This window comes from Hippopotamus amphibius, chromosome 1, assembly GCF_030028045.1.
Source record: "Hippopotamus amphibius kiboko isolate mHipAmp2 chromosome 1, mHipAmp2.hap2, whole genome shotgun sequence".
Taxonomy (NCBI): Eukaryota; Metazoa; Chordata; class Mammalia; order Artiodactyla; family Hippopotamidae; genus Hippopotamus; species Hippopotamus amphibius.
Genome location: NC_080186.1, coordinates 50,281,307 through 50,308,323, shown reverse-complemented (window position 1 = coordinate 50,308,323; position 27,017 = coordinate 50,281,307). Strand labels below are relative to the sequence as shown.

Sequence of the window (27,017 nt, the reverse complement as noted above, 5' to 3'; positions counted from 1 at the left end):
CTGTCCAAAACCCCAGTCTGGCTGGCTGGAGTCCTGACCCGCCATCCTCTGGCTGACTCTCTCAGCCCCCAGAATAAAAGACTGACCCTATTCCCCAGTCACTATCTCAGCTGCTGGCTCCAGACAGTCTGAATACCCAGAATTTTAAAACCAACTGCCATGTGACTTAAAGTATTAATACTTTTTATACCCTGTGAAGTTATATCCATTCACCAGCCAAGAGTTCATCACACTCTAACTCCTGTCTAGGTGTGGACTGTGAATATTTGGTCCAATCAAGCTCAAACTGGCTCTGGGTGCTAAATATTGGACTGCTGCCTAATCCTTCTGGAGGTCAGCCATACAGCTACATCAGTTCCCTCAGGTCTCAGATATCCCAAGGAGTAAGCCTGCTTTGGTAGAAGGGTGTAAAGTCAGAGACCCTCGCCCTAAAACTGACCCATAACTTAACAGTGGACAAAAGAACTGAATCTCAGTTTTCCCATCTGTAAAATGGAAACAGCTAGACAAATAAGATAAACCAAGGGCCAAATGAGATAAATAATTTAATTACCTACCAAATCACAGACCAAAGGACTTAGAACACAGTGATGACTAATGACTGCTGCTTTGCTTTCTTCCTCCCTTCCCCTGGTCCCAAGCTCCCCCATCTCCAGTGGTCCCAGGCTCCTCCCCTTCCCTACCAGCTCAGATCCTACTGTGGTTTCAGCTGAGCCATAGAAAGTCCAAAAGGGTTCTCTCCGCATACTACACTGGCTCTGTTCTTTTCCCCAGATTTAGCTATCAGTTGAAAAGACCATGGACAACTGAGCTATGTTATCTACAGCTTAGCAGTATAGATGCTGTTTGGATCTTTCATATTTCTACTCTTATACTCTTGAAATCTGAGAGAGTAGTCATGAGGATTGCACCAGAGAAAGGTGGGACCAAGATAACCTACTAGGCGACTAGTTTATCAAGCATGGTTGAAACTGTAGCAGACACTACTAGTTATTCACCCATATTTCATAACACAGCTCTCAACGTCTGGCCAGTCACGTGAGTGGTCACATGGCTGCCTGGCCAACCACCGCATTTCCCAGGCACCCCTGAAGCCTAATGGGGCCTCGTTAACAAGTGGTGGTTAACAGAACGTAATCAGAAACGACGTGGCCCATTTCCACGTTATGCTTCCTCCACAGGAATGTGGATGGATTCTTCCAGTCCTTTGCATCCTTTCCACTCACTGGCTGGGAACCGATGAGAACTGAAGCAGCTAATTTGGACCCAAAGTTGGAGGACATGTTATGAGAATGGCAGAGCTGCCTGATGATCACTGACCTCTATTTTACTACATAAAGGGGAAATACTCTGCCATCCTGTTTAATCCTTAGTACTTTTAAACTTGTTACAACCGCCTCACCTGCACACTAAACGACAAGGAAGTACTTCTCTTTAATCAGGTATGGCTTACCTGATGACAGCTTACTAGAATCATAGGTAGTAACTATAAGAAATAAACACCTTTCTGTGATATAAATATGCAAACCTGAAACTTTAACACATCAGCTAACATTACATGTACCTAGTATCTGAATTCTTTTACCAGGTAAATTCCTACTAGTCATCCACATCTTTACTACCCAGTTAGTGCCACATAAAACTGGAAGTCAGGGACCCTATGGCTTTAGTCAGGAACCAGTTTATGTTCCAGTTTATGTCTTGTTCCTGATCCTTCCAATTTTGATCTCTTCAATTATTTTTTTCTGTTCATGGCCTTGCCTGGTTCCTTGAACCTAAATCATAAGACATTTTCCTAGGTCTGAGTGCAGACGACCCATACACATCCTTTGACTATGCTCTTCGCAGCTGCGCCATGCAAGTATCTTCCTCAGTCTAACTCCATGTCTTAGAGTCTACATTTCAAGGCAGATTTTCATAGCTCAGTTCCTATAAGCCCCAATACAAGGGCCCACTAGTCATGGCCTACCCATCATAACTTACTTCTCTTGGAAAAACAGGGCTGTGTTCCTATATTTTAATTCAGACAAAAACAAACAAACAAACAAAAAACAAACACCAATATCTTCATGTATACATGCACATAATCAGAAAAAAATTATTTTTTACCTATTTTGCTGTAATTATCTGCAACCAAGTCTTCCAAACCAACCATCTTCCAGAAACTGTCGTCCCAGCCTTTCTCTGCAGAGTATGTCCATTTGCACACCAGGGAGCAGAGAGATCTAAGAAAATGGGAGAGAGGTAGAACCAATAATATGAACCAGGATTCCTTTACATTTTGCCAAATACTCGTCCAGATATCTGCAATAGTATTGAAAAAGTAGAACAAATTGAAGTAGGTAATTATTCATCACTGTTTAAATCAAAAGTCTTCACTGACACCTGTTAACAACTGAGAGTATCTCCTTTCACTTTCCAAAGGGTCTCAGCCCTTTACTTAGATCTGGATCAAACAGTGTATATAAATATTTGTATTTATATCTATATTCATATTTACATGACATTTGTGAGATAAACAGAAATTACAACTAGTTACTTGATGATACTGAGCATTATTATTAAGTGTTAGGTATGAAATAGATAATCATGGTTATGTTTTTAAAAAGACTTAGCTAAATGATACATACTGAAACATTGATGTATAAAATGATACGCTATCTGGTATCTGCTTTAAAATACTGAGTGAAGGGGAAGTGAATGGTGTTGGGGATAGAGCAGAACTGGCCACGGGTTGGTGGCTGTGGGGCTGGGGGTGGTTAAATGGGTGTTCGTTATACTTCTCTATTTTGTACATGTTCAAAATTCTCTACGATAAAAAAGTAAAAAAAAAAGGTGTCTGGTATAGACGTGATAACTGCAGTCTAAAGCAGTATTTAACAGGAGGAAGACTTGCTGCTGGATGGCGTTTTCCTCTCCAGCTTCATTTCTCATCAATTCCCTCTTACTAGTCTATACTCCAGCAATAAAGAATCCTTTGTAGTACCCTGAAAAAGTCACATTCTTACACACTTCTGTGCCTCTGTCCTACCTCTATGCACTTGGAAAATTCTTCCCAGCTTCTTCACCCTGATAACTTGAAACACTTCCTTTAGCCTAGACTGAGACCCCAATTCTAGTTTAGATGCTCCTCCTCTGAGATCACAGAGCAGGAACCAAATGTATCGCAGACCTTATCATACTGTGCCATTAACTGCTTCTTCATATATCTTCTTCCCAAGAGTCCCATGTCTTCCGATCTGTCCTCCATTGTGTCCAGAGCAAACTTTACACAGTAAAATCTGATGATACCAACCCTGACTAAAGCCCTTCCTTTGCTCCTCACTCCCTGCAGGAAAAAGTCCAGTCCTTAGCTGAGCCTGAACGTGTGACCTGCTGTCGTGTGACCGTGCTGACCTCCAGCTTCCTCGCTTGCTGTCCCCACTCTTGCTTTCTCCACTCGGCAACAGTGAACTGCTTGAAGTTTCCTATAGTGGGCCTTGACGGCTCACCTCCCTGTGCCTGGGAACTTTTGCTTCATCCCACCCAAAACGTTCTTCCCTGTTATGTGTCTACCTGCTGGTTAGCCTTCACGGCTCAGTTCAGACTGACCCTTTTCAAAAAGCCCCAATGCGGGGGAGGTGGGATGAACTGGGGGATTGGGATTGACATATATACACTAATATGTATAAAACAGATAACTAATAAGAAAAAAAAGAGTATACAAACATTCTCCTATATCTTTTTTAAGCACTTTTGTGGTTCAAACCTATTTGAAATCTTATGTGTATTTTTATTATGTCATATTGATATTTCATGTTATGTTTTTCCAAATGGATGTACAACTTTCACCAAACCATTAATTGAATAAGCTTTTCCCACTGATTTTATAAAACACCTGTCCTTTAATAACTGTATATAATAGGAAAAAAAAAGCCCCAATGGAGGGCCAGCTGAGTCCAAAGCCTCTTCTCCAAGTTCAGTGTGGACATACCTGTATCTTAACACTTAGCACAGTGATTGTCTTTGCCCCTTCCCTTCTCTATCTCTCCCACTAAACCAGCCACTCTTTCAGAGTAGAACCAGCCTTAACCATCTCCATATCACCAGTACCTAGTTCATATTCAGCCACATGTCAAGCCACAACGAATCCTGACTGAATGGGAGATCTAGAGAATGAATGTGGTCTGTCCACCTCACCACAGGTGAGTGATAAACTTGGGGAGCTCCTGCAGTTTTACAGATAAACCAAAACCTACCCATCTCACAGAGCCAAAAGTCTAGGCCTGTCTCACTGAGTCATTCACACTGCTTCACTCACTCAATAAATATCTACTATTCAGTCATTATGATCCTGGCACTATGCTAGGCCCTGGGGAACCAGATATATGCAAAAGACATGGTTTGCTGCTCTCCTAGAAGCTGACAATTTAGGAAACACAAAGTGATCAAATAACCATACCTAAAATCACATCCTAACAAAAACGTTCTGAAGGAAGTAGAGAGAGAAATGAGAACTTTTCACAGGAGAGCCTGGTGGAAGAAAGGGGAAGAAAGTGTCAGGGAGGGCTCCTCAAAAGAGCTCATGTTCTGTGAGACCTAAATGTCGTTTGAAAGCAAACAAGTGTTATTTATCATGAATGATTTTTTCAGATCTGGCACAGATGGCAGAACACATTAGGCTAAGCTAAGTGGCACCGATATGCTGGAGGAACACTAGTCCCAGTAGAAACTTAATACATATGGGTTAAACCCTTCGCCTTATTTAAGCAAGATAATATTTTGGAGGTATAAAGAAAGCAGCCACCTATGCAGTATGTTCTGAAGAATATACAGCAGGACAACTCTTCCTGGCACAATGCCTGGAATTCTGACTTTTTAGAAGCTCTGACAGCTCACTGGAAAGAGCAGTGCAATGAAACAAAAAATGGTGTGGAAGGATTGCTTCCTGTAATGATCCATCCATACAGGACGACTCTTCGCTCCCCAAATGCCCTGTTCGTTTGCAGACTTCTGTGCTCTTCTCTGTCCCTTCTGTCTTGATTGATTCATGCTCCTTTCACTCACCCTTATCTACCTGGAAAACTCTATGTTGTTCTTATGGTCCAGTTCCAGTGTTACCTCTGCACAAGTTTCCTCACTACCTCCAAGCTAACCTCATGGCCGTCTCCTTTGAAGTAGCATTATGACGTGGAAATGTTTCACTCTGATTCTTAAAAGCTGAGGTAGGTTGAGTTCACAGCCCCAAGTCTTCTGCTCTCTACATATGCACAGCCTTTGCCACTTCATATGTAGTGCTATACCCTCCTCCTCCCAACCCCCATTACTGTGGGCAGGGCCTCCTTTCCTACCTCTTGGATTCTGTCCTTTACCTAGATTTGGCCAAAATAATGAGGCAGAAGTGACTGCATTCCAGTTTGAGGTCTAAGCTTCAAGAGACATTATGTGTTTCTGCTTGCTCTCTTGCACTTCTGAGAAGATCATGCGGGGTTAGCCCACTGTTCCCAGGAGGAAGATAAGAGGTATGTGGGGCAGAGCAGTGACCACCAAGCCCAGCCTGGATCACACATCTCCAGGCAGCCAAGACTCGACGGAGTGAGTCCAGCTGAGGATAGAAGAACCACCCTACAGAGCACAGCCTCAATGAGCTACCCATGAGTCAAATAGATGATTAGTGTGTTGAACTACTGAACATCTGTGGTTTGTAACAGAGCAATAGTTAAACAACTCAACACTTTACAGCATAACTAAGTTATTCAAGGTGGACTCTCCCCTCCCCACCCCCAATAGGGGCAAGGAGAGGGATGTCCAGTTCTCACAGCAAGTGAGAATAAGTGGCCAGAGAGTATGCTTGGAGTTAGGTGACCGAGCCCCGGAGGCAGGAAGTCTTACAGCTGCAGAACTACCTCTGGCAATTCCCTCCTCCGTTAGGATTATTCAGACACTGAGGGTCCATCTCACCTGGGTCTCTGTAAATCAACTCTTGAGTAATATGGATGTATGAGAGCAGCAGAACTGGCAATATTTAGAAAGTGTATCGGAGGCCACAGGTTCTCCAGAAATCTCCAGCAGAGAGAGAGCAAGTACAGGACTTGACTTTGTTAGTAAGTAAAGGCAAGCTAACAAAAGGTTTGCCTCCCTCTGAGGCTTCTATTAAGACCACGTTTTGTCATTCCCTCAGGTGTTTTAGTGAGCAACCTGCACTCTCAGGATAGCTATTCACTTTCAGGCAAGCTGAACTACCAGCCTGTGTGTGTGCGCGTGTGGGTGTGTGTGAGCATGTGCACGCACGCGTGCTTTTTCATGTGTGAGAGCATAGGCGGGAGGAGTGATGTGTAGGATCAGAATTAAAGATAGGAACATGAGAAAGACAGGGGCTACACTGGCAGGCTGAATTGTTTCAAAGATTGGCAGCAGGAAAGGAAAGCTGCGTCTGCCCAGGGAAAAGGGTCACTCGCTATTTGCTCCCTGCCAGCCAGAATGCCAGGGCAGAAACTGCTGTATCTTTCACTACTTTCAGATTTGTTAATGCCAAAGAGACTACAAAAGCCTACAGCCTATATGAGAGTCAAAAGAACACACATTAAGGAGTTGGCGAAATGAAAACATACCTAATTTAGGGGACTAGTTCACCCAAGAGAGAAGATCATACAGAACACCTCTAAGAGGAAGGTCTCAGTGAGGTAGAAATGATAAAAAAAAAACTGGAAGAGAACACCAGTAATGAAAGCAACGAGAAATCAGAAGGCGACAAGAAAGACTGAACCAAAACCACTAATTTTCAATTTTATTAGAAATTTCTTTAGAAGGACTAAAAAAAAAACTGGCACTGTTAAAAACTGAATTAATGATCTAGAGGACCAAGTGAACGAAATATCTTACTACCTGTAACAAAGACAAGAAGAAATAACAAGGGAATAAATAAGAGGCTTGAAGGGTAGATCTGACAGTCTAACATGAGAATAACAGGAATTCCAGAAGAAATTTTTTTAAAAGGAGAAAAGTGAAAAAGGAAAAGATAAAGGAAACGGTCTAATTAAACAAATACAGCACTAGATTGCTTTTTTTTTTTTTTTTTAAACTGGCTGAAGCAAGATTTAAGCCTGCAGATGAAAAGTCTCATTAAGTCCAGGAAATGAATCCAGGAAATACTTGAATTTCAAGCGTAAACAGAAAATTATACAAGCTTCCAGACACAAAGAATAAGTTACTTACAAAGGCAAGAGATTCAGCCTAGCTAAGGAATTCTCATCTACAGCTCTGGAATGTAGAAGACGGTGGAACAATGTACAGACCATTAAGAAAAATGATCCTATATCCAGACAAAATGTTATTCAGCTGTCAAGGGAAAGGAAAACATTTTCAACGTGCAAGGATTCAAAAGTAAACTTCCCATATACGTTCTCTAAGGACAGTACTTGAGAAAGAACATAACCAAAAAACAATTGGTTCCGAGCAGCTATCTCAACAGACAGGAAATCAAAGACTAGAGGAAGCAGTGGGTGGTGAACCCTGCTATTAATTCATATTCTCTCTCTCTCTCTATGTATACACACACACACATATATACATGTATACATGGGTATACACATATTTAAGTCTAAGTAGATGATGATAATGTAAATAGGAATTTCTAACGTTAAGGTTTCTTGAAACACAACAGGTAAACTATATGAGAAGGAAAATCCAATGATAGCCTGGAACGGAAAATACCAAGTTAGCAAAACATCAGAGTCAGACATTGGAGAAGGGATATGCAGGAAAAGGACTTTGTATATGTGAGCAGAACATAAGTTTAATGTTGGTTGTAAGAAATGAGAAGGTAATCACTAATGGAAACAAAAAGCTTAGTAGAATGCTCAAATTAACAAAGAATACTAAGGGAATAAAGAGGGAATTAACCGTGAAACCAAACTAAACCAATTACATCACAAAGAAAAGAGAGGGAGTAACGTAATATAAACAGAGTAAGTACAAAGAATGAAATCAGTTACTTCAGTTATTACAAGTGTGAATGAGCTGAATTCTATGACTGGTGAAAGATAATAAACACACTGGGGTTAAAATTAAGAGATATCTTGTTTACAAGTTTTTTTAAAATGTGATAAAGAGGTTTTGCTTTTTTTTCAAAAAAAAAAGGGCAACAAAGAAATAGCAAATACCAATTTTTAAAAATATGACAATATAAATATCTGGGACGAATACAAGATCAAAAATATGGGCAAGGCAAACAGGAAGATTCCAATGACTAAATGCTCAAAGAAGAATACTACCATTCATTAAACTTCATGAACTGAACAACATAATGTGAAACATGTAAAATAAGAGCTCTTAGAAATAAAAAAAGAAACCAGCACCTGAAAAGAGAGACAGCTTATTTAAAGATTTTATTATTCTTTGAAAATTTGAAGAAATAGGTAAACCAAAAAAATAATAGTAATTAATAGTATTATTGAAGAATTAAAAGACTCTAATATAGTCAACAAACTCAATTTTATATATTCATTTGGGGGAGAGAATGGAAGAATATTTTACAACACAGGCAGAGACCCAATGGGTAAAGTGGTAGTTTATAGAGAAATTTAGAGTTTTAAAATATTTTATTGGAAAAGAAAGATGTCTAAAAATCAATAACCTAAGCAGCCAATGTAAGAAATTATGAAAAACAGTAATAGATTAAACTGAAAGAAAGATCAAAACGGAGTAGTAAAGATAAAAGCAGATGATGACATAAAATAGCAAGATAAAATTCAGGGAATCAACAGAGTCAAAACACGGTTCTATGAAAAGACAAACAGAAAAGCCTCTGGTAAAACTGAGGGAGAAAAAAGCAGAGAAGGCAAAATAACCAGTATCATGAATGAAACTGGGGCCTCTAACTACAGGTAAAAGCAAACATTAATAGAAAAAAAAGGAGTTACAAGAATAACACTATGCTAGTAAATTTGAAAATTTAGATCAAATGGACAATTCACTAGGGAAACAGAACATCACAACTGAGTCAAAAAAAAAAAAGGAAACCTTAATAAATTTGTTACCATTAAAGAAATTGAGTCAGCAGTTAAAAATCACCACTTAGTTAAAACTTCAAGCCCAGATAGCTGTACTGGAATGTTCTAACAAATGTTCTAGGAATAGAGTACCCCAAAATATTTCAGAATCGAGAAGAAAAAGGAGTGCTCCAAGCAGAGATAAGAAACAAAAATCAGAGGCTGCTCTCACATTATGAATGTGAATATAAAAATTCTAAATAAGACATGACCAAATCTAATATAAAAATGGGGAAAAAAGAACAACATTCAAGAATGTTTTAATAACAGAAGATATATGGATGTATTTTACCACAGTGTTTTGAGAGAGAAAAATGATCAACTCATATTAAAGAATAAAAAGTATTTGATGAAGTTAAATGCCACATCAAGTTAGAAACTCATTGAAGCAGGAATAACAGAAGCTTCTGCTTCTAATCATGATGGAGTAACAGAGACTGGATTCTAACCCCCTGCCTTAAACAACTAGAAAAGTCCAAGAAAACATAAGAAACAACTGTTTTCAGACCTTGAACAAGAGGCAGCGCAGGTCTGTGATCCCTGCGAGAAAGAAACAATGGGGTGACCCTAACTAAGATCGCGCTGGCTCTCTGCCTGGGAGCACATATCAGACCACACAGCAGAAAGAGGGATGCCAAGGAAAACACGGCAGCCTCCTGAAGCTAAGGGGCCTGAGATCAGAATCCAGTGAATTTAAGGTGGCTGGAAGCACAGATTTCCTAAGAGGAGGTAGCAATGCAGAAAAAGGGGCCCTGAAAATTTGCACAAGTGTCCCACGAAATCTTTGCTGACTACTGAGATGCAGATATGCACAATGACACTCCATGAGGTCTGGTGAAGAGTGACCGGAAATCTGTGAGCAGAACAGTTCTGAGTTCACCAAGAGCTGGGAGTCACTTGAGTTACTAAAATTAAGAGTGAAATGTTCTCACTGATCACTTGAGACATTCAGTGGAGACCCTAAAAGACATATGCCTTAGCAGTATGACTATACTACCCTCACTAACAAAGTTTAAAAAGAAGACTGCAAAGGATAAACTAAGCCAAAAGTACATTAATAGCCTCCCATGAAAAGTAGCTCTCCAATCCTTAAAGGAAGCCAACAAAATCCAGACACTCAGCAACAAAAACTGATCATGTCAGCATCTAATAAAAAATATCTGAAGAAACAATGGCCACATTTTTTTCTCTGTTTCATAAAAGCTATCAATCCACAGAGCTAAGTTCAATGAAACAAAAGCAAAATACACACAAAACCACATCAGGACAGATTACACTCAGGCTGTTTTTTTTTTAAAGTAAAAAAAGAAAATCTTAAAATTAGTCTGAGAAAAAGAAACATTACAGAGGAACAAAGATAAAAATGTCTTCAGAGTTTTCACCAGAAACAACACAACCCAGAAGAAAATGGAATGATGTCTTTAAATCACTGAAAAAATTTAAAAAAAGAAAAATCAATATAGTATTCTATATTCAGCAAAAAGATCTTTGAACAATTAAGGTGGAACATAGGCTTTTTCGGACAAACAAAAGCTGAGAAAATTCACTTCCAAGAAACTTGCACTGTAAGAAATGTTAAAAGAGATTTTTCAAGTAGCAGGAAAATGATAATAAAGGGAAATATGAATTTATGCAAAGGGAGGAAAAATATCAGAATCAGTAAACATGTGGGTAAATACAAAGGACTTTTTTTATTTTAAAATTTCTTTAAAAGATAATTGACTTAAAATTTTTTATCTTTAAAAGATAATTTAGGGAAAAAATCAATGCATTGTGGGATTTATAACATATGTACAAAGAAAACATATGACAATAGCAGCACAAATGATAGGGACATATGAAAGTATATTATATGTGATGGGGTATAAAATTATTTTAAGGTAAACTGTGATAAGTTAAATGCATACTATAAATCCTGGAAGAGCCAGTAAAAAAGAGACAAAATGAATGAACCAATTTGGGAGATAAAATAGAACACTAAAAAATATTGCAGTGATCTAGAAGAAGGCAGGTTAAGGGTAAAATTACATAGAATATATCAGAGAAATAAGAAGCAAATAGCAAGATGGAAGATTAAAACCCAAGCATTAAAGTAAATGGCCGAAAAACTCCAACGTAAGGACAGAAATCAAGCTGGATAAAAATAAAAAACAAAATTCAACTATATGCTGTCTACGAGAAACTTATTCTAAATATAAAGACACAAATAGGTTAAAGAATAAAAATATAGAAAAAAATATACCATGTAAATAAATAAGTACTACTAATAACAAAAGTGGAAGTAGCTGTAGGAATATCAAAAAGTAGACTTCAGAATAAGAAACATTACCAGGGAAAAAGAGGTACAATACATTGTGATAAAAGGGTCAATTCACCAAGAAGACTTGTGCATTAAAAGAGGAAATCATACTTTTTTAGAATGGCAACTTGAACTCAACTAAAGTCAGGTTTCTTTTTTCTTTGTTTAGCTTAGAACTAACAAACAAGTAGTATAAAAAATGCATGTGAAATCAAGGATTTGTGACGGTATAACTGGATGCAGCCGCCTAGGATTGCCTTTGTTTTTCATACAGGTGTGCCTGAAATTCAGTGGCCTCAGTGGCCCACGTTGATTAAAGGACCTGACAGCCTGGAAGAGCCCAGAACTGTGGGCTTGCTGCATCTTATACTATTTTACGCAAGAGTGTGCATGAGTGGGTAAGGCCAGGAGGTACTGAAGGATCTACCTCCTCATCATCACAGAATGTTATTATTTTATTTTGTTTTGTTTCCTTTCCTGATGCTCTATCTGGCCTTCTGGGAATTTCAGTATATCAGGCCTGGCCATGACCTCCCACAGCAGGGACCATATCTGCCTCATCCATCATGTCACTGCCCAGCACCAAACAGAGTGCCTCTCTGGCAAAGTCTGTGAGCTCAATGCCTGCTTATTAGGCAATGAATGAGAACCCTAGGATGTGAGTTACAGAAGGAAGCTTTCAGGTTCCTAATCACTTTTTAATTATTTGCATTCTAAGGCCCAGATATTCAGCTATTGCCCTCTGTGCAGGCCATAAAGGAGACAGAAGTTAGTTCCCCAGAGGGTCCAAGGGCAGCAGCAGAGCCCTGGGCTCTTTGCACAGACCATCCACCTACATGGAAAAAAGACAGCTCTGAAAATGCACTGTGTCTGCCTCACATACCTTCCATCACCTACTTCACCAGACATAAAACATGCCAAATCTCAAACATATCTCCTTTCCTTTTCTGAAAAAAATGAAAAACAAAGAGACATTGAAAGCCGTGTAGGAAGAAACTAGACCCCCCCCCCGCCCCCCGCCATGCACCTTCATTATGAGTAACCTAGACAATCTCCCACACCCTAAAGAAGACTCAGGTTTATCCTCAGACAGAGTGCAGTCCAAGGCTCAGATAAGAGTAGAGGCATATTGATAAGACCAGAGAGATGAAGTAAGGCCCTGCTTTTTTGCAAGTCAGGCTTCAAGATCCTTTTCCCAACTCAACTCCCGGAGCTCCGGCTGCCAGGTTTATACCCTGAAGGTTTGTTTTTGGGGAATCTGACCAAACAAAATAAAAAAAAAAAAACCAAAAAAAAAAACCTAAGTCTAGTTGGGAGGACAGAGGGTATAGAAAGGACAGGCCAGCCAGATGACTCTAGTCTTAGGAGGATTAAAATGACAGAATATAAGACCATTTTTGATGATCGATAGTGGTAACTGCTGTAATTATCACCATCATCTTAAAAAAAAAAAAACACACATTAATTCAAAAAATATTACTATGGGCCCACTAGGTACATATCAGAGTTTTTCCAGGCTGGTGGGAGCCTCCAAACTTTGGGAGAAACAAAGGGTAAGTATCACCAAGATTCCAGCCATGAAGCAGCCTGAGCCAGAACAAGGAGAACTTTTGACTTTCCTGCTTTTACCCAGAGCAAGGCACATATCAAAAGCACATGCCTGCTGAGTTCCAGGGGCCTGATCATTATCACATATTTCTCCAACACGATTTTATAAAAATGAAGTTGGCGCTGCTGCATTATTTATAAGCAGTTTGCTGTATTGACACTGCCAGGCCCCCTCTTTCAAGGGAAACCTTTTGTTCTCTGCCTGGGGAAGGCAGAACCTGGAGAGTCTCAATCGAACAAGCGAGTGGATAACAGAATAATTAGAGCTGAGAGTAGGGATAAATTACCAAGATACTCCTGGCTACGACTTTCAGTACATCACAGACCTACGATGGCTCTGTTTTTCCACGCTATACAACAGACCGCCTTACCATCACTGAAGATACAGCTCATGGGGAGATAGGACTTGGATGGGATTGCTAATTGTATCAACAAAGGGACCAAGAGGGTCTTATTTCTGAAGAAATACCACTGCACCCATCAGAGTTGTTCCTGTTAAGAGCTGTCAGACTCCAGGCTTATTACTACTGACTCTGCACTTCATCAAGACTTGCTGACAGGTCCGAGACAGACCAAAATAATATACGCCATGATGCAACGCAGGGCAATATTAAATTGCCTTTTGAGTTAGGCTTGCCGATAACATGGTTCGAAGGTGGCCATGACAATGTGGGGAGCATGAAAGAACTGAATAAATAACCAAGTTCAGGGAGCTTTCCCATGCCCCCAAGAGAATGAGAACTAAGAGTCAGAAAACAAAGGATCCTAAAGTTGCCGCTAAAACCTTCCAAGATCGTGGTGAAGCCCTTAGACTCGGGGATTTGGATTTATCCCCTAAAAAATAAGGATGATAACAATTAGTGGGTAAATGCTGGAGAGGGTGTGGAGAAAAGGGAATACTCTTGCACTGTTGGTGGAAATGTAAATTGATACAGTCACTATGGAGAACTGTATGGAGGTTCCTTGAAAAACTAAAAACAGAGTTACTATACGACCCAGCAATCCCACTACTGGGCATATACCCAGAGAAAACCGTAATTCAAAAAGACACATGCACCCCAATGTTCGCTGCAGCATTATTTACAATAGCCAGGACATGGAAGCAACCTAAATGTCCATCAACAGATGAATGGATGAAGAAGATGTGACACATATACAATGGGATATTACTCAGCTAATGAATGAAAAAGGAATGAAACTGGGACATCTGTAGAGACATGGATGGACCTAGAGGCTGTCATACAGAGTGAAGTGAGTCAGAAAGAGAAAAACAAATATCGTATATTAACACATATACGTGGAATATAGAAAAATGGTACAAATCAACCAGTTTGCAAGGCAGAAATAGAGACACAGATGTAGAGAACAAACATATGGACATCAAGTGGGGAAAGTGGGGTGGGGACAGGGGTTGGAGTGGGATGAACTGGGACATGGGGATTGCCGTAGATACACTACTAATAAGAAAAAAAATATCAAATTGTACACTTTGGATACATGCAATTTAATGTATGTCAATTGTATCTCAATAAAAGTTCTTAAAAAAAGTTCTTAAAGAAAAGAAAAAAAAAAAAAAAACAAACCATTAGAGGGACTATGAGAGAAGAGGGGAAAACAAAGGGGAAAGAGAAGGGAATTACAGACAACTTTCTCTGAGTCCCTGCTATACACCAGGCACCGTGCCCTGGACTTTTATGGAGGTTATCCCAACGGTTCCCACAACCAGCTGGGAAGGATATCATCAGTATCCCCATCTGATAGAGCAAGTCAGGCTCAGAAAGGTTGGGTAACTCATTTGAGGTCAAGCATTACGAAGGAGCAAGGCAGAAATTCAAACCCTGGTCTGAATCGTTAGAAGTCCACGCTTGTTAACTGTGTGTGTATTCAGGGCTGTTCATGAAAGGCTATTTACACATCATTGCAAAGGCCAATCAGAACATGTGAGGAGTGCAAGAAGTCTGAGATATCTGATTTCTTTGTGTTGACCTTGTCTGTGATTTCCTTTTCTTAATAAAGAAAAAATATGAGACTAAAAAGAGATGAAGAGCTCCAGAAACACAGAGCTGTAGGAAGCAAATGAGTCGCTGCCTTAGGTTTCCTGTGAGGATGTCTGATAAAAGCCAAGTTGTTCAGGGGAGATGCACACCCTAGGTAGGGACAACGAGATGCCCTTTCAAGATGGGGAAATTAAGACTGCTTTTGAAAGTTCAGCTGTAATGTCAACCCACCATGAGTAAGAGTAGAAATCTGCAAAATTATCCTAAGAAGACAAAATGGGTTCCGGGACACGCAGAGCTCCCAGTAACCAGACGGACAGCATCGAGTCAGCTAAAGAGAAAACATGTCAGTCAGATGGACGGTTGGTCTGCATGCACAGAGGAAGAGGCAGGAACAGAAGTGGGAGAGGCAGAGATGAGTGTCGGTGGGGAAAGGGAAGAAAGCTCCAGGTGGAAAGAACCACGTGTACCAGGGGCTGGCAGTGGGATACAGTGCAGCGCAGAGCACGTCTCAGAGAGAGCCTCTCCATGCAGACCTCAAGGGCTGAGAGCTTTCCCCAAATGAGGAAAATGGAACAAAAGAGCCATTCACCCTGGCCGTCCTACATTCAGGAACAAATATTTAGTCAGCTCTTAATGTGTACCAAGAACAGATACTGTCTCTTCCCTCATGGGGCTCAGAATCTAGCAAGAGAGGAAAATCCATGAAGGGCTCAGTTGAATTTCTAATAAACAGTATGAAGGGTATTACAGAATGTTCATAGAGCTTATGGTATCAAAAGCATGGAAAATGACAAGAATTCATATCCTGCCTTAGGTTCTTCCACTAAGCAGACAGGGCTATGCACCCGAGGGTTTCCAGTGGCAGGCCCTAGAGCTAAAGGTCATTAAAAGTGGGACTGCTGGGGCTGCCTTTTGATGGGAACATCCTCAGGTTTCACCCCTCCTAATCCACATCCTTCTGCCCACCCCCCTCCCCCCACCCCACTGGTTTGTCTCTGCCATTGCCCTAGCTCCTTCTCCATTCTGGTGATGTTGGGTTTCTACCTCAATCATTTTAGGCTTATTCTGACTTCTTGGACATGAGCCTTGATCTCAGCCTTTGGCTCTGGTCATCTAAAGATTCACTGCTGGTCCATCTTCTAGTCCTTCCAGACCTCTTGGCTTCAAGGTTCCATACTCTGGTGCCGGCTTCCTCTGAAAGGTCTACCCTGGATGAATAGGAGATTATTGATACCAAGACCTATTCCCAATCAAAGCTGTATCCTAGAATAACTCAGAAGAGATTGAGGACATATGCACCTATCCCAGTCTGACTCAGAAGGGAGAACTTTCCCAAACATTTTATGAGTTCCAATATTAAAATATCTCTTCCAAGGTTAACTCATTTTGGCCTATTCTATTACAGGACAACACATTGTATATTAACAGAGACAGACAGTGGTGTCTATACAATCCTTATCTTCAACATTCCTCGGTCCTAATGGCATCCCAAATGTGCCATTTGTTAAGCTGAGCACTGGCCCGATCCAACATTATCTAAAGTGTACACATCAGTAAGCCTGGGATCTAGTGCTATAGATAAGAAATATGTGAAAAAGATCAAAGCTATTCTAATGCAACTACTTGGCCGGGGGGGGGGGGGGGGGGGGGAAGCAAGGAAAAGAGAGTGATATTAATATATGGTCATTCAAGGCTGCTCTGCCCTGAAGAGATAATTTAAGCTTCCTGGCAGAGGATGAGAAAGGGGCAGATTCAAATAGCTCTTGCCACTTAGCCCCATGAATTCCTTTATTCCATTTGGCTATTAGGCCTCTGGAGTACCCAACAAACATCATCTTAACAATACTCTTCAATATGAATAAATGCATAAACAAATTATAAAACCAATATTTCCTTGATAAGCTGGGATTACCTTTACAAATTCCCCTAGTAATAACAACAATTATAGTATGCTATAGTTTAACATAGTACCTAACATACTGTAGGCACTCAACAAACATGTTTTACTTTCTCTTTTATGAGACATTGACAACTCTAAGGTGTTTTGAAAGACATAGTGACCTCCTTTACAATAAACATTCCAAACTACTACATTTGATTTTGTCCAGTGATACCACCCACAGGCATTCAATACATACAGCTCCTGAGACTACGTAGATCTTATGATTCTATTTCTCTTTCTCTATTAATTTTGGTTTGGGCTCTAGAAATGATGCAGTTCTTCTGCCACGGTGCAAAATGAACAAGCGCTTGGAGAATTCTTCCCCTCACCCATTCTCCCTTTGTCAGGACTCAGTGTACACCAGGTATGGAGGATACCAATACGAAGACAGCCATAATGACAAGAGCAGGTCACCACAGTGACGCGAGTGCCTTCTCAGTTACAATGTCCTCTGTTCTAGCAACCAAGGAGCTGCGTGCTTACTTAGCTTGCAGAGCTGAGAGTTTTAACATAAAGCTGTATCTCTCTAGCACAACGGGGAGAGCCAGATTCAGACTTTTCAAACAAGACAAAGAGGAAAAAGATTAAGAGCTGGTGTCCAGAAACAGTAAATGCTGGGAAAGGTGTGGAGAAAAGGGAACCCTCTTACACTGTTGGTGGGGATGTAACTTGGTACAGCCACTATGGAGAACAGCATGGAGGTTCCTTAAAAAAACTAAAAATAGAACAATGATCCAGGAATCTCATTCCTGGGCATATATCCAGAGAAAACCATAATCTGGAAAGATACATGCACCCCCCCCCCCCGCCCAATGTTCACTGCAGCACTATTACAATAGCCAAGACACGGAACATGGAAGCAACGTAAATGTCCATCGACAGAGGAATGGATAAAGAAGATGTGGTACATGTATACAATGGAATATTATTCAGCTATAAAAAGAATGAAATAATGCCATTTGCAGCAACATGGATGGACCTAGAGATTACCATACTAAGTGAAGTCAGACAGAGAAAAAAAAATGTCATATGATATCCCTCATACGTGGAGTCAAATTAAAAAGTGATACAAATGAACTTATTTACAAAACAGAAACAGACTTTCAGATATCAAAGACAAACTTATCTTTACAAAGGGGAAGTGCTGGGGGGAGGGATAAATCAGGCGTTTGGGATGAGCATACACACGCTCCTATATATAAGACAGACAAAAAACAAGGACCTCCTGAGAGCACGGGGAACTCTACTCAATATTCTGTGATAACCTATAAGAGAAGAGAATCTAAAAAAGAATGAATACATGTATATGCATAACTGAATCACTTTGCTGTACACCTGAAACTAATACAACACTGTAAATCAACTGTACTCCAATAAAATTAAAATAGAAAAAAAGAGTTGGTGAACTATAAGTACAGACTTGAAGTTTTCATAACTTTCAAGATATCTGGTCTCTAAAAAAAGTAAGGAAAGGAAAGGAACAAAAACAGGAAAATGAATCAGAAATGGGAAAGAAAAAAGAAACAAACAGACAGCCTTAAATCTAGACTCTCAAGGGATGAACAGGCAGAGCCCAGAGGATCTTCAGGGCGGTGAAACTACTCTGTAGGATTCTATAATGGTGGACTCATATCTACATTTACCCAGACATATAAAACATGCAACACCAGGAGAGAACATTACTGTAAGCTATGGATGTGGGGTGATTATGCTGTGTCAATGTAGATTCATCAACTGTAACAAACGTGCCACTCTAGCGGGGGATGCCGATATGCATGTGTGAGGGCAGGGGGTATACGAAAACTCTGTACCTCCTACTCATTTTTGCTGTAAACCGACAACCGGTCTAAAAAATAGTCTATTAAAAACAATGACAATAACCATGTCCTTCAGGGATCAAGATTAAAAAACTGGCAGAAATAGAACATCAACTCTTCAGGAGGATACAGTCAGACTTGTTATTCATGTCAAGAAAATGGCAATTTTGTGACTTAGCCATTTAAACCATTTATGGTAAATATCATCTCCCTAGCCTCAGGGGGTTAACAATCGCCAGGGGGAGCAGAGCACCCTGAGATCACCCGGCTAATGTGGGCAGAGCAAGTGTTTGAATCCAAACAGCTCCAGAGCCTTGTCCTTAACTACAACACACTGCCTCTAGGAACATACCTTCTGCATGACACTGACGGGGGGGATTCCACAGGTGAAATACAAGGCACTGAAGAGGAACAACAGAGGAAGAGGACAACCCTAGCTGGGGATATTAAGGAAGCCTCCCTTAGAGGAGCAGTGTGAGCTATGAGTCCTGAAATGTGAACAGGAGTTCAGGGCGACAGAGACTGCAGACAACAGAGACTGCGGACAAGATGTTTCAGGCAGAGTGCACGTACCAAGGCATTCCGTGCAAGTGGGATCCTGCCTCCAGAATACCTGACCTCCTCAGGGCTCCTCCAGGATTTTGGTTTCACTGCTGCTATGAGGAAAGGATTACTGAGCATGAAGAGAGTCTGGATCGGACATGGTGATGCTTCCCTGCACCCATCGTCTTCACCCCTTAAGGAGGGGAGGAGCAGCATTTATCTCATAAGCTCACTAGGTCAGTTAACTCATGTAAAGCATGTGGCACAGCACACGGCACACGCCCAGCAAACGGGAGCCTTTTCTGTTCTCCTTGTTTCCATCATCGCCGTCATCTCGAAGCTGCTTCTGATTAAGAAAATAGTAACGAAAGAAATATTCAAATGAAAACTTGTTTTGAGACAATGCTAAGAACACTACAGAGAAATGAGATGGGTTTTCAGCTCTAAGCTGACCATTCTGTGAGCTAAATGAAACAATAACCTAAGCAACCCAGCTCCTCCTTGCTCGACTCAAGGTAAAACTGAATTCAAAACCAAATTCTTTTTTTTTTTAATTTTTATTGGAGTATAGTTGTTTTACAATGTTGTGTTAGTTTCTACTGTACAGCAAAGTGAATCAGCTATACGTATACACATATCCCGTCTTTTTTGGACTTCCTTCCCATTTAGGTCACCACGGAGCACTGTGTAGAGTTCCCTGTCCTTTACAGTAGGTTCTCATGTTATCTATTTTATACATAGTAACAATAGTGTATATATGTCAATCCAAATCTCCCAGTTCATCCCACCAACCCCCTTTTCCTTGGTATCCATAATTTGTTCTCTACATCAGTGTCTCTATTTTTGCTTTGTAAATAAGATTGTCTACATAATTTTTTTCAGATTCCCTATATATGTGTTAATATACGATATTTAGAAACCAAATTCTTAATTCACATCTGGCATACCAATATTGGGCCCAAACTGTGCAAAGTTAGGGGCAAAACTAGTCAGAATACTCCATGTGTTCACAGAGTGATTCATTAATTCCCAGACATTTTTGCCGGCACTAAGCACGGTATCACAGAGATACAAAGGCAAGTACAAGATCTCCTCCCTTGAGTAGCTCAGAGGGAAGAAGGGAACAGAGTCACACAGGGGAAATGCAAACAAACAAGGTAAGAAGGGTTTTAATGTGAGTATATACAAAGCTCTAGGGGAGCAGAGAAGCCTTGAGAAATTAACTTCGTGAAGGTTCTAGAAACCTTGATAAAATACCGGAGAAAAAACAAAAAACGTGCCTAAGATACACATCCCAGGGAACCCAGGGTGAGGAGTACTAAATTATCCATGGTTTGCCTATTCTCTGGTTACAACAAATTGCAGCTTCCTGAACCGGTCCTGCTCCCACTCACATCTGTGCTTGGTCATGCAGTTCCCTTTGTCTGAAACACCCTCACCTTACGGACCCTTGGTAAATCTTAGTCACCTTCAGATGTCAATTCCTTTGGGAGTTTGTCCAAGGGTGTGTTACTCATCCCTCCAGGGTGCTTCCACTCGTCCCTAACCTAGCACGCGCTACGTTATGATTGCCTGCTAAATTGTCTCTCACCCTTGACGGTAAACTAGATGTACATTCTGATTTTTCTGACTTTCCAGAAAGGATGACCCATAGAAGATGTTAAATAAACGTCTGTTGACTCAATACCTATCACTGATGTCTTCTTTAGCCTGCACACATACCCACTTTATTTCTGAACTGGAAGTCGGCTTTGAGTGCTGAACTGGAGCTCTAGCACTGCAACTCAGTCCATATGTTGAGTTTTTAAATGCATTCAAATTAAAAACAAACAAAACAACCAACCAACAAAAGGGCCCAGAGGCCTCTGCTCAAGTGTAAGTCAATATCCTTGCTAAACTAAATAAGGAAAGGAAGTTGTCTGCTTGCTATTTTTTTAATAACTAGCACGAAGGTGCTCATGGGGTTTCTTAATTGAGAAACCATACAAAATGGTAAAAGGACACTTACAGTGTAACGTTCTTTTTTTTTCTCCTTTGAAACAATCATGTGTTTTTCTAATTGAGAAAGGCTTATTTATAAACCAGATCTGAAAAAAAAAAATCCATGGCCTGTATTTACTGTTTCCCTTGTGCATCATTTCTGTTTCTTTTGAACCTTGCAAAGCAAGGTTTATGACAAACAAATCATGTCTTGTAAATTAAGCAACCGGAGAAACTGAGATGGGAATGGCTGATGGCAGGCTTAGGAAGAAACCACCATATATCACAGAGGGTCACAGTACTTCAGTTACTCACCAACCTGGCTGGATCTACTGATTTTAATGGTGTGAGACATATTTCTAGGTACACCTGAAATCAATGATCACTTACTAATCATACCTAGCCTGGGTTTTTTTAGGCAAAAGACCAATAAATTAAGAGTGTAGCATTCAATAGTTTGGAAGTGGAGAACAGAAAGGAATGTCAGATGGAAGAGAGAATTACACCAGGGAAGAGAAGGATATAGACTGATGGAATAACCATCTTTAGGAAGGGAAATATTTTCAGTTGAAAGCAGCTGTTTTCCATTTCTATAAAAGCAATGAGCATACATTTCAGTAAGGGAGGATTCAGATTAACTGAGAGAAAACCGCCTAATTTACAAGACTAGAAGACACGATGAGCTGGTATGAGATGACATTCTTCTTTAAAGGGATCTTTAAGAAAGGACAGCCGCATTGGTTTAAGGTTGGGGAACTGTCCGGCCTGAAGAGAAAGGAATGGATTACACAGATGACGTCTAGTTTTTATCACTATTATTGTTGTTATTCTGGTCCCCAGATTCTGTGATTCATCTCATTTACTGTAACGCCAACCTCTTCGATCTCAACAAAAGAACAATACTGAAGAGTAACGTTTCTGAGAATTTCGAATTCATGAAGACGGTTGTGCCAAATTTACGGTCTTATTTAAATAAAAGCACACAAGTTTCCTTTTAAATTGCAATTTAATAAAATATGTTGAGTGGCTATGAAGTGCAAATTCTGTGGGAGGTGTCAGGAGCAGGGAGATAAAACAGGAGTCCCAGTCCTCAGTCCAGTGAAGGAGAGAAAATGAGCCCATGAATCACTGTGATGTAAGTGAGACTAATAAGTAGCATTACAGAAATTCAAACCATGGAAACAAAAAATAGCAAGGCAATATGCAGTTGGACTTTCAAGTGCTGGAAAAAATTTGAGGAAGAAGTAGATTATGAAGTTAGTATTAGAAAGTCATAAGATGATAAATGTTATACACATTATAAACAAAGACACAGAAGTATAAATACTTGAATCATGCCTGGGAACAGGAAATGGCCTTGTTTAAGCTGAACAAAGGTAGCTGTTGGGAAGCAGTAAGAAAAAAAAAACTTGAAAGGTAGTTTGGGTCATGGAAGTGACCCAGTATGTAAATCTCTAAAGGTGAGGCAAGAGATATTTATTATCCTTGGGTCAAAATAAAGTCATTTCCTAATTATTTCCCCCTCAACTGGAATAAGATCAAGTTTATTATGATGTTTCTTAACAGAATTCCTAATATTGAAAAGTTACAATTTAGGCAATTAACTGATAACTGCTAAACAAATGCAAAATCTTTGGCTTCCCAGCCACTGTAATGCATCCATAAGGGACCAATTTGGATTCTACTGCCTAGTGGAAGAACAGCTAATGGGATGGCCTTGGCACTTTCAGTAAGGCTTTAAAAATGTTGTCACGATAGATATCTGACTCTGAAAAACCTTCCAAACCAGAAGCAGAAAAACACCAACATCAGCCATTTGAAAAAGAAAACAAAAAACTATGATATATTTAAACCTTAGAGCTGGCTGCTTCTGAGGAATTTGTACAGCGTTTTGGGTTTACAGTGAATAAAGGAGGAAGTGAATAGTTCCCAGCTGGTACTTACCTCTCAAGTAAACAGAAGAACGTTTCAGGATGTTGTGTAGTATTATGGAAAGGGCAACGGCTTTGGAAATAGGTAGGCCTGGATTGAAATTCTAGCCCTGCCACTGGCAGTGTGATCAGGTGTGGGCAACTCTCTGAACCGCTCCATCTTCTCACATCTCAGGTGGGGAAATGACACTGAACTTAAAACCTTGTCGTGAGGAACAGATACACTGTAAAGGACCTCCTGGCATAGCAACTGACCCGGGCAGGCACTCATTAACAATATCTAGTATTAGTAGTACTCCTTTTTCTTAACTTCACTTGGCACATTTAATCACACACACACACACACACACACACACACTACATACTTCTCCTGAAAGCTGTCCATCAAACCTTATGGAAAATCTCCCCATTAAATGGTCTCTTCTGAAACCCTGAGATCTCTCCCTGACTGGTGCAGAGACCACATGGGGAGGGCGGGTTTTACATCATCACACAATTCTCTTCTCAGCCTGTAAATTGGCTCAGATTCCCTCCAAACAGTCAGAGTCTGTTCCCCTGAGCTTAATAACCGCTCTAGATTGAGAAAGGGTCTGAAATATTCATGTTTTCAGTGGCATTTATGTGAAAACTACAAACCAGAACATTTTAAATTAAATGTCTACCCTCATCCTGGTCCATTAGAGCAATTACTGACACATGCATATGTGCACAAAGACATCATCTCCAAAGCGAGCCTCATGTTGAGACATCTGTAACATCAGTGTTAACTTGTACTAAGTATTTCCCTAACACCTCCCCCAAAGCAGTCATATCACTTAGGAAGTGGGATGCGGGACAAATATGTCCTCACCACTACATGTAATGTGTACATGAAATTTCTTTTCTGTTGACTGTTGTGTACCTTTGAAGGTACACAACTGGTGTATTTTATTTCACTTTTATTCCACAATAAAAAGTGAAATCAAGTGAAAGAGGATTTAGTGACATGGAGGTCTAATGATGACCTTAGGGAAAGTCAATCTGAATGCCAATTCTGTGCCAGTCATTGAAGGAAATAAGATAGATAAATACCTCCCCTCCTGAACTCAGGATGGAGCAGGTGAGGCCGGCATTTAATATAAAATTACGTAAATACTGGGTTGGCCAAAAAAGTTCGTTTGGGTTCTTCCATAAGATCTTACGGAAAAATGAACTTTTTGGCCAACACAATACAGCTGTCTTAAGTGGGAAAAGTGCAGGGTACCATGAAATCTTATAATTAGCGGGGCCCAACCTACTCTGAGGGGTAAGGGAAGGACTGCTTGGGGAAGTGGCATCTCAGTGAGACCCATATGGTGAACGAGCATCGTCCAGTGAGGCGTGAGAGAGAGGGCAGTGTCCCAACCAGGAGGACAGCCATGCGGATCAAAGAAAAAAATGGTTAGGCACCTTTGACACATCTGATTTTTATCTCCCAGCAATCCTGGTAAGAAGAAACAGGATTAAACTAAGTAGCTGACGCAAAGTTGCAGAGCCAAAATTACTCACTAATATTAGCAACTGCAATTTCTCTTCCAGATCCTCTTCAACAAACATGAGTTGCCTAACATTTCATAAGTCCCTGTGAATGTGTATACAGTGAGATGTGTATACACGAGGTAGTTGTGTTGGTGGGATTAGAAAACAGTGAAGCTCTACATCTCTAACAGAGTTATTAGCTAAAAAAGCAAGAGTTGATGTGCCTTCCTTAGGCTTGAATAGGCACAGAAGCCCTGGAGATGAATTAGTGAGCCATGTCTGGATCTCACCGTGACTGAGAAGGGGCCAGTCCAGGGTGGTGCAGACTGCGTGCTTAGCTAGTGCCTGGCCTGCAGAGAGAGCTCCACCACAGGGTGGGTGGGAGCATCGTTATTATTAGGGCAAAAGCAGGTTCATCTCTGCCCCACACTTTTCCCTTCAGATTGCATCTCTCTACAGACCTGGCTTCCTACCACCAATCCTGAAGAACACCCAACCTGCCGGTCATGGCAGATACCATCACCCGCGATGCAAATTAAAACACAGGGCTCCTTAAGCAATCGCTGAAGTCTGACCCCACACGCCTGCCCACCCCCTAGGGAAGAAGAGAAGCTTCTGAGGAGCTGGAATCACAAAGACTTGGTGAGAGACTGAGCGTGGAGAGGGAGGAGGAGAACAAAGCCTTCAGGATGGCATCTCGGGCTCTGGAGCCTTCTTCAAAGACGAAACCCATGTCTGAAGTTGCCTTCTCAGCTCTTATTAATGAGGAGAGGTCAAGGAAACAAGGGTCTGAGGCGTGGTATCATGGACTAGTCGGGACAGAACTTGTAAACACCCACCTCCTGCCCAGTTTCTCTTGACCTTTCTCCAAGAACAGTGGCCTTAGGCAGCGGTAAACAAAGATCACCCCCAAAGGGCTAATTTTAGTCCTTGTTATAAGAGTCAGAGCCAAAGCGCTTCCCTCTCCTTGCTGGGACAAAACAAACACAAGGCTCCTTATCCCTGCGGCTCAACGTCTCTGGTTACCAGATACAGACAGACATCTGCGAAGGGCCAGTGCCCGCTGAGCCACGAAACCTTATCAGTGAGCTTTCCCAGAGAAGGGAGGTGGGCACAGTAGACGTAGGCGCTTTCTATTCACTCACCCACTCTACACTCAGCCATTTACGTCCTCAGTCCCTTGACAAACGTTTACTTAGCACCTGCGGGACCTAACAGGCCCAGGAGTCGACACAGAGTAAGCAGAGACGAGTGAGATGAACCAGCTGTCCTTCTTGGGGGCTTGGGCAGAAGAGCCAGAATCAGATAGTAAATCACAAAAATGACTATGCAAGGACAGTGGTGATCAACGCAATGAAGGGTACCTGAGAGGCGTCTAATCTGGTCCAGGGGCTTGGGTACAGATTCCTGGGGAAGGAGGGTTTAAGCTGAAACTTGAAGGATAACGAGCGCTGAGGAAAGAGAACATGAAAAGGGCTGGACCGGCCAGGACGTGGACTGACTAGACGGCAGTGAAGTCAGCGTGGCTACAGCAGGAAGGGAGGGTGTGTGGAGGACTAGGGGCCTTGAGGCTGGAGACGATGCAGGGGTGGACATCAAGGTCTACGGCCCGTGCCAAGTGCCAAGCGCTGAGGACGCTAACCTGAGGAGGGTGGGGAGGCAATGACGGGTTCCACGCAAGGCACTGTCATGATCAGTTCAAGTCCCGACGGCGCCACCAAGAATCTATGGGACGTTGGGTGGGCCTCGATCTCTCTGATTCTGCCCTGTGAATGTAGCCTCCTCCCACTTGCTGCCTTGTGCAATCAACAAACACGTCTTTATTGTGTGGCTACTTTGTGCCGGCCGTGTGTCACCAATGGCGTGAGACAGGGAACAAGACAGGTCCTGGCATTCTTGGAGCTTACATCCCAGCGGGGGAGCCAGCCAGGCAAACGCACCTGCAGGGAGGAAAGCAGCAGGGTGAGGAGGAGGAGCATGACCCGGAGCTGCCTTTGGACAGGGTGGGCCTGTGAGGGGAGGACCCTGGAGCTGCGGCCCAAGGAATGACAACGGTCCTTCAGAACAAGGGGAGACTTGGGCAGAGAGGAGAGGGACCGCAGGCCTGGGGACTGTGCAGCTGAGCAAGTGCGGCTGAGCACAGAGCCTGAGGACAGGGCGCGGCTGGCCCGGGAGGCGGCATCCCGATGGCATGGGGCCTCCTCGGAGCAGGGACGTTACTGCACAAGCAACTGGGAGACTGTGAGTGACCTGACCTCAGCGACACTGTGAGGATCACTTAGGCTGCTGTGTGGAGGATAGGCAGGAAGGCGGCAAAAGTGGAAGAAGTGAGACCTACAAGCGGGCTGCAGTGCTTTGTATCACCATCGGC

At 41.5% G+C, this 27,017-nt stretch overlaps 1 protein-coding gene across 11 annotated transcripts in view; it reads right to left on the bottom strand.

Annotated features, from left to right (window-relative positions):
- FGGY (FGGY carbohydrate kinase domain containing) overlaps positions 1–27,017 on the bottom strand; it is a 420,251-nt gene that overhangs the window by 251,951 nt on the left and 141,283 nt on the right. For 10 of the 11 annotated variants that reach the window (XR_009049724.1, XM_057712523.1, XM_057712514.1 and 7 more), the window contains one exon: positions 2,110–2,225. Coding sequence is in view for 10 of the 11 variants with exons in the window: in XM_057712523.1 (XP_057568506.1) it covers positions 2,110–2,225 (116 nt within the window). In the remaining variant the exon portion in view is untranslated. Of the gene's footprint in view, positions 1–2,109; positions 2,226–19,268; positions 19,355–27,017 lie in introns of those variants that run through there. The other variant, XM_057712587.1, reaches the window with a different exon arrangement.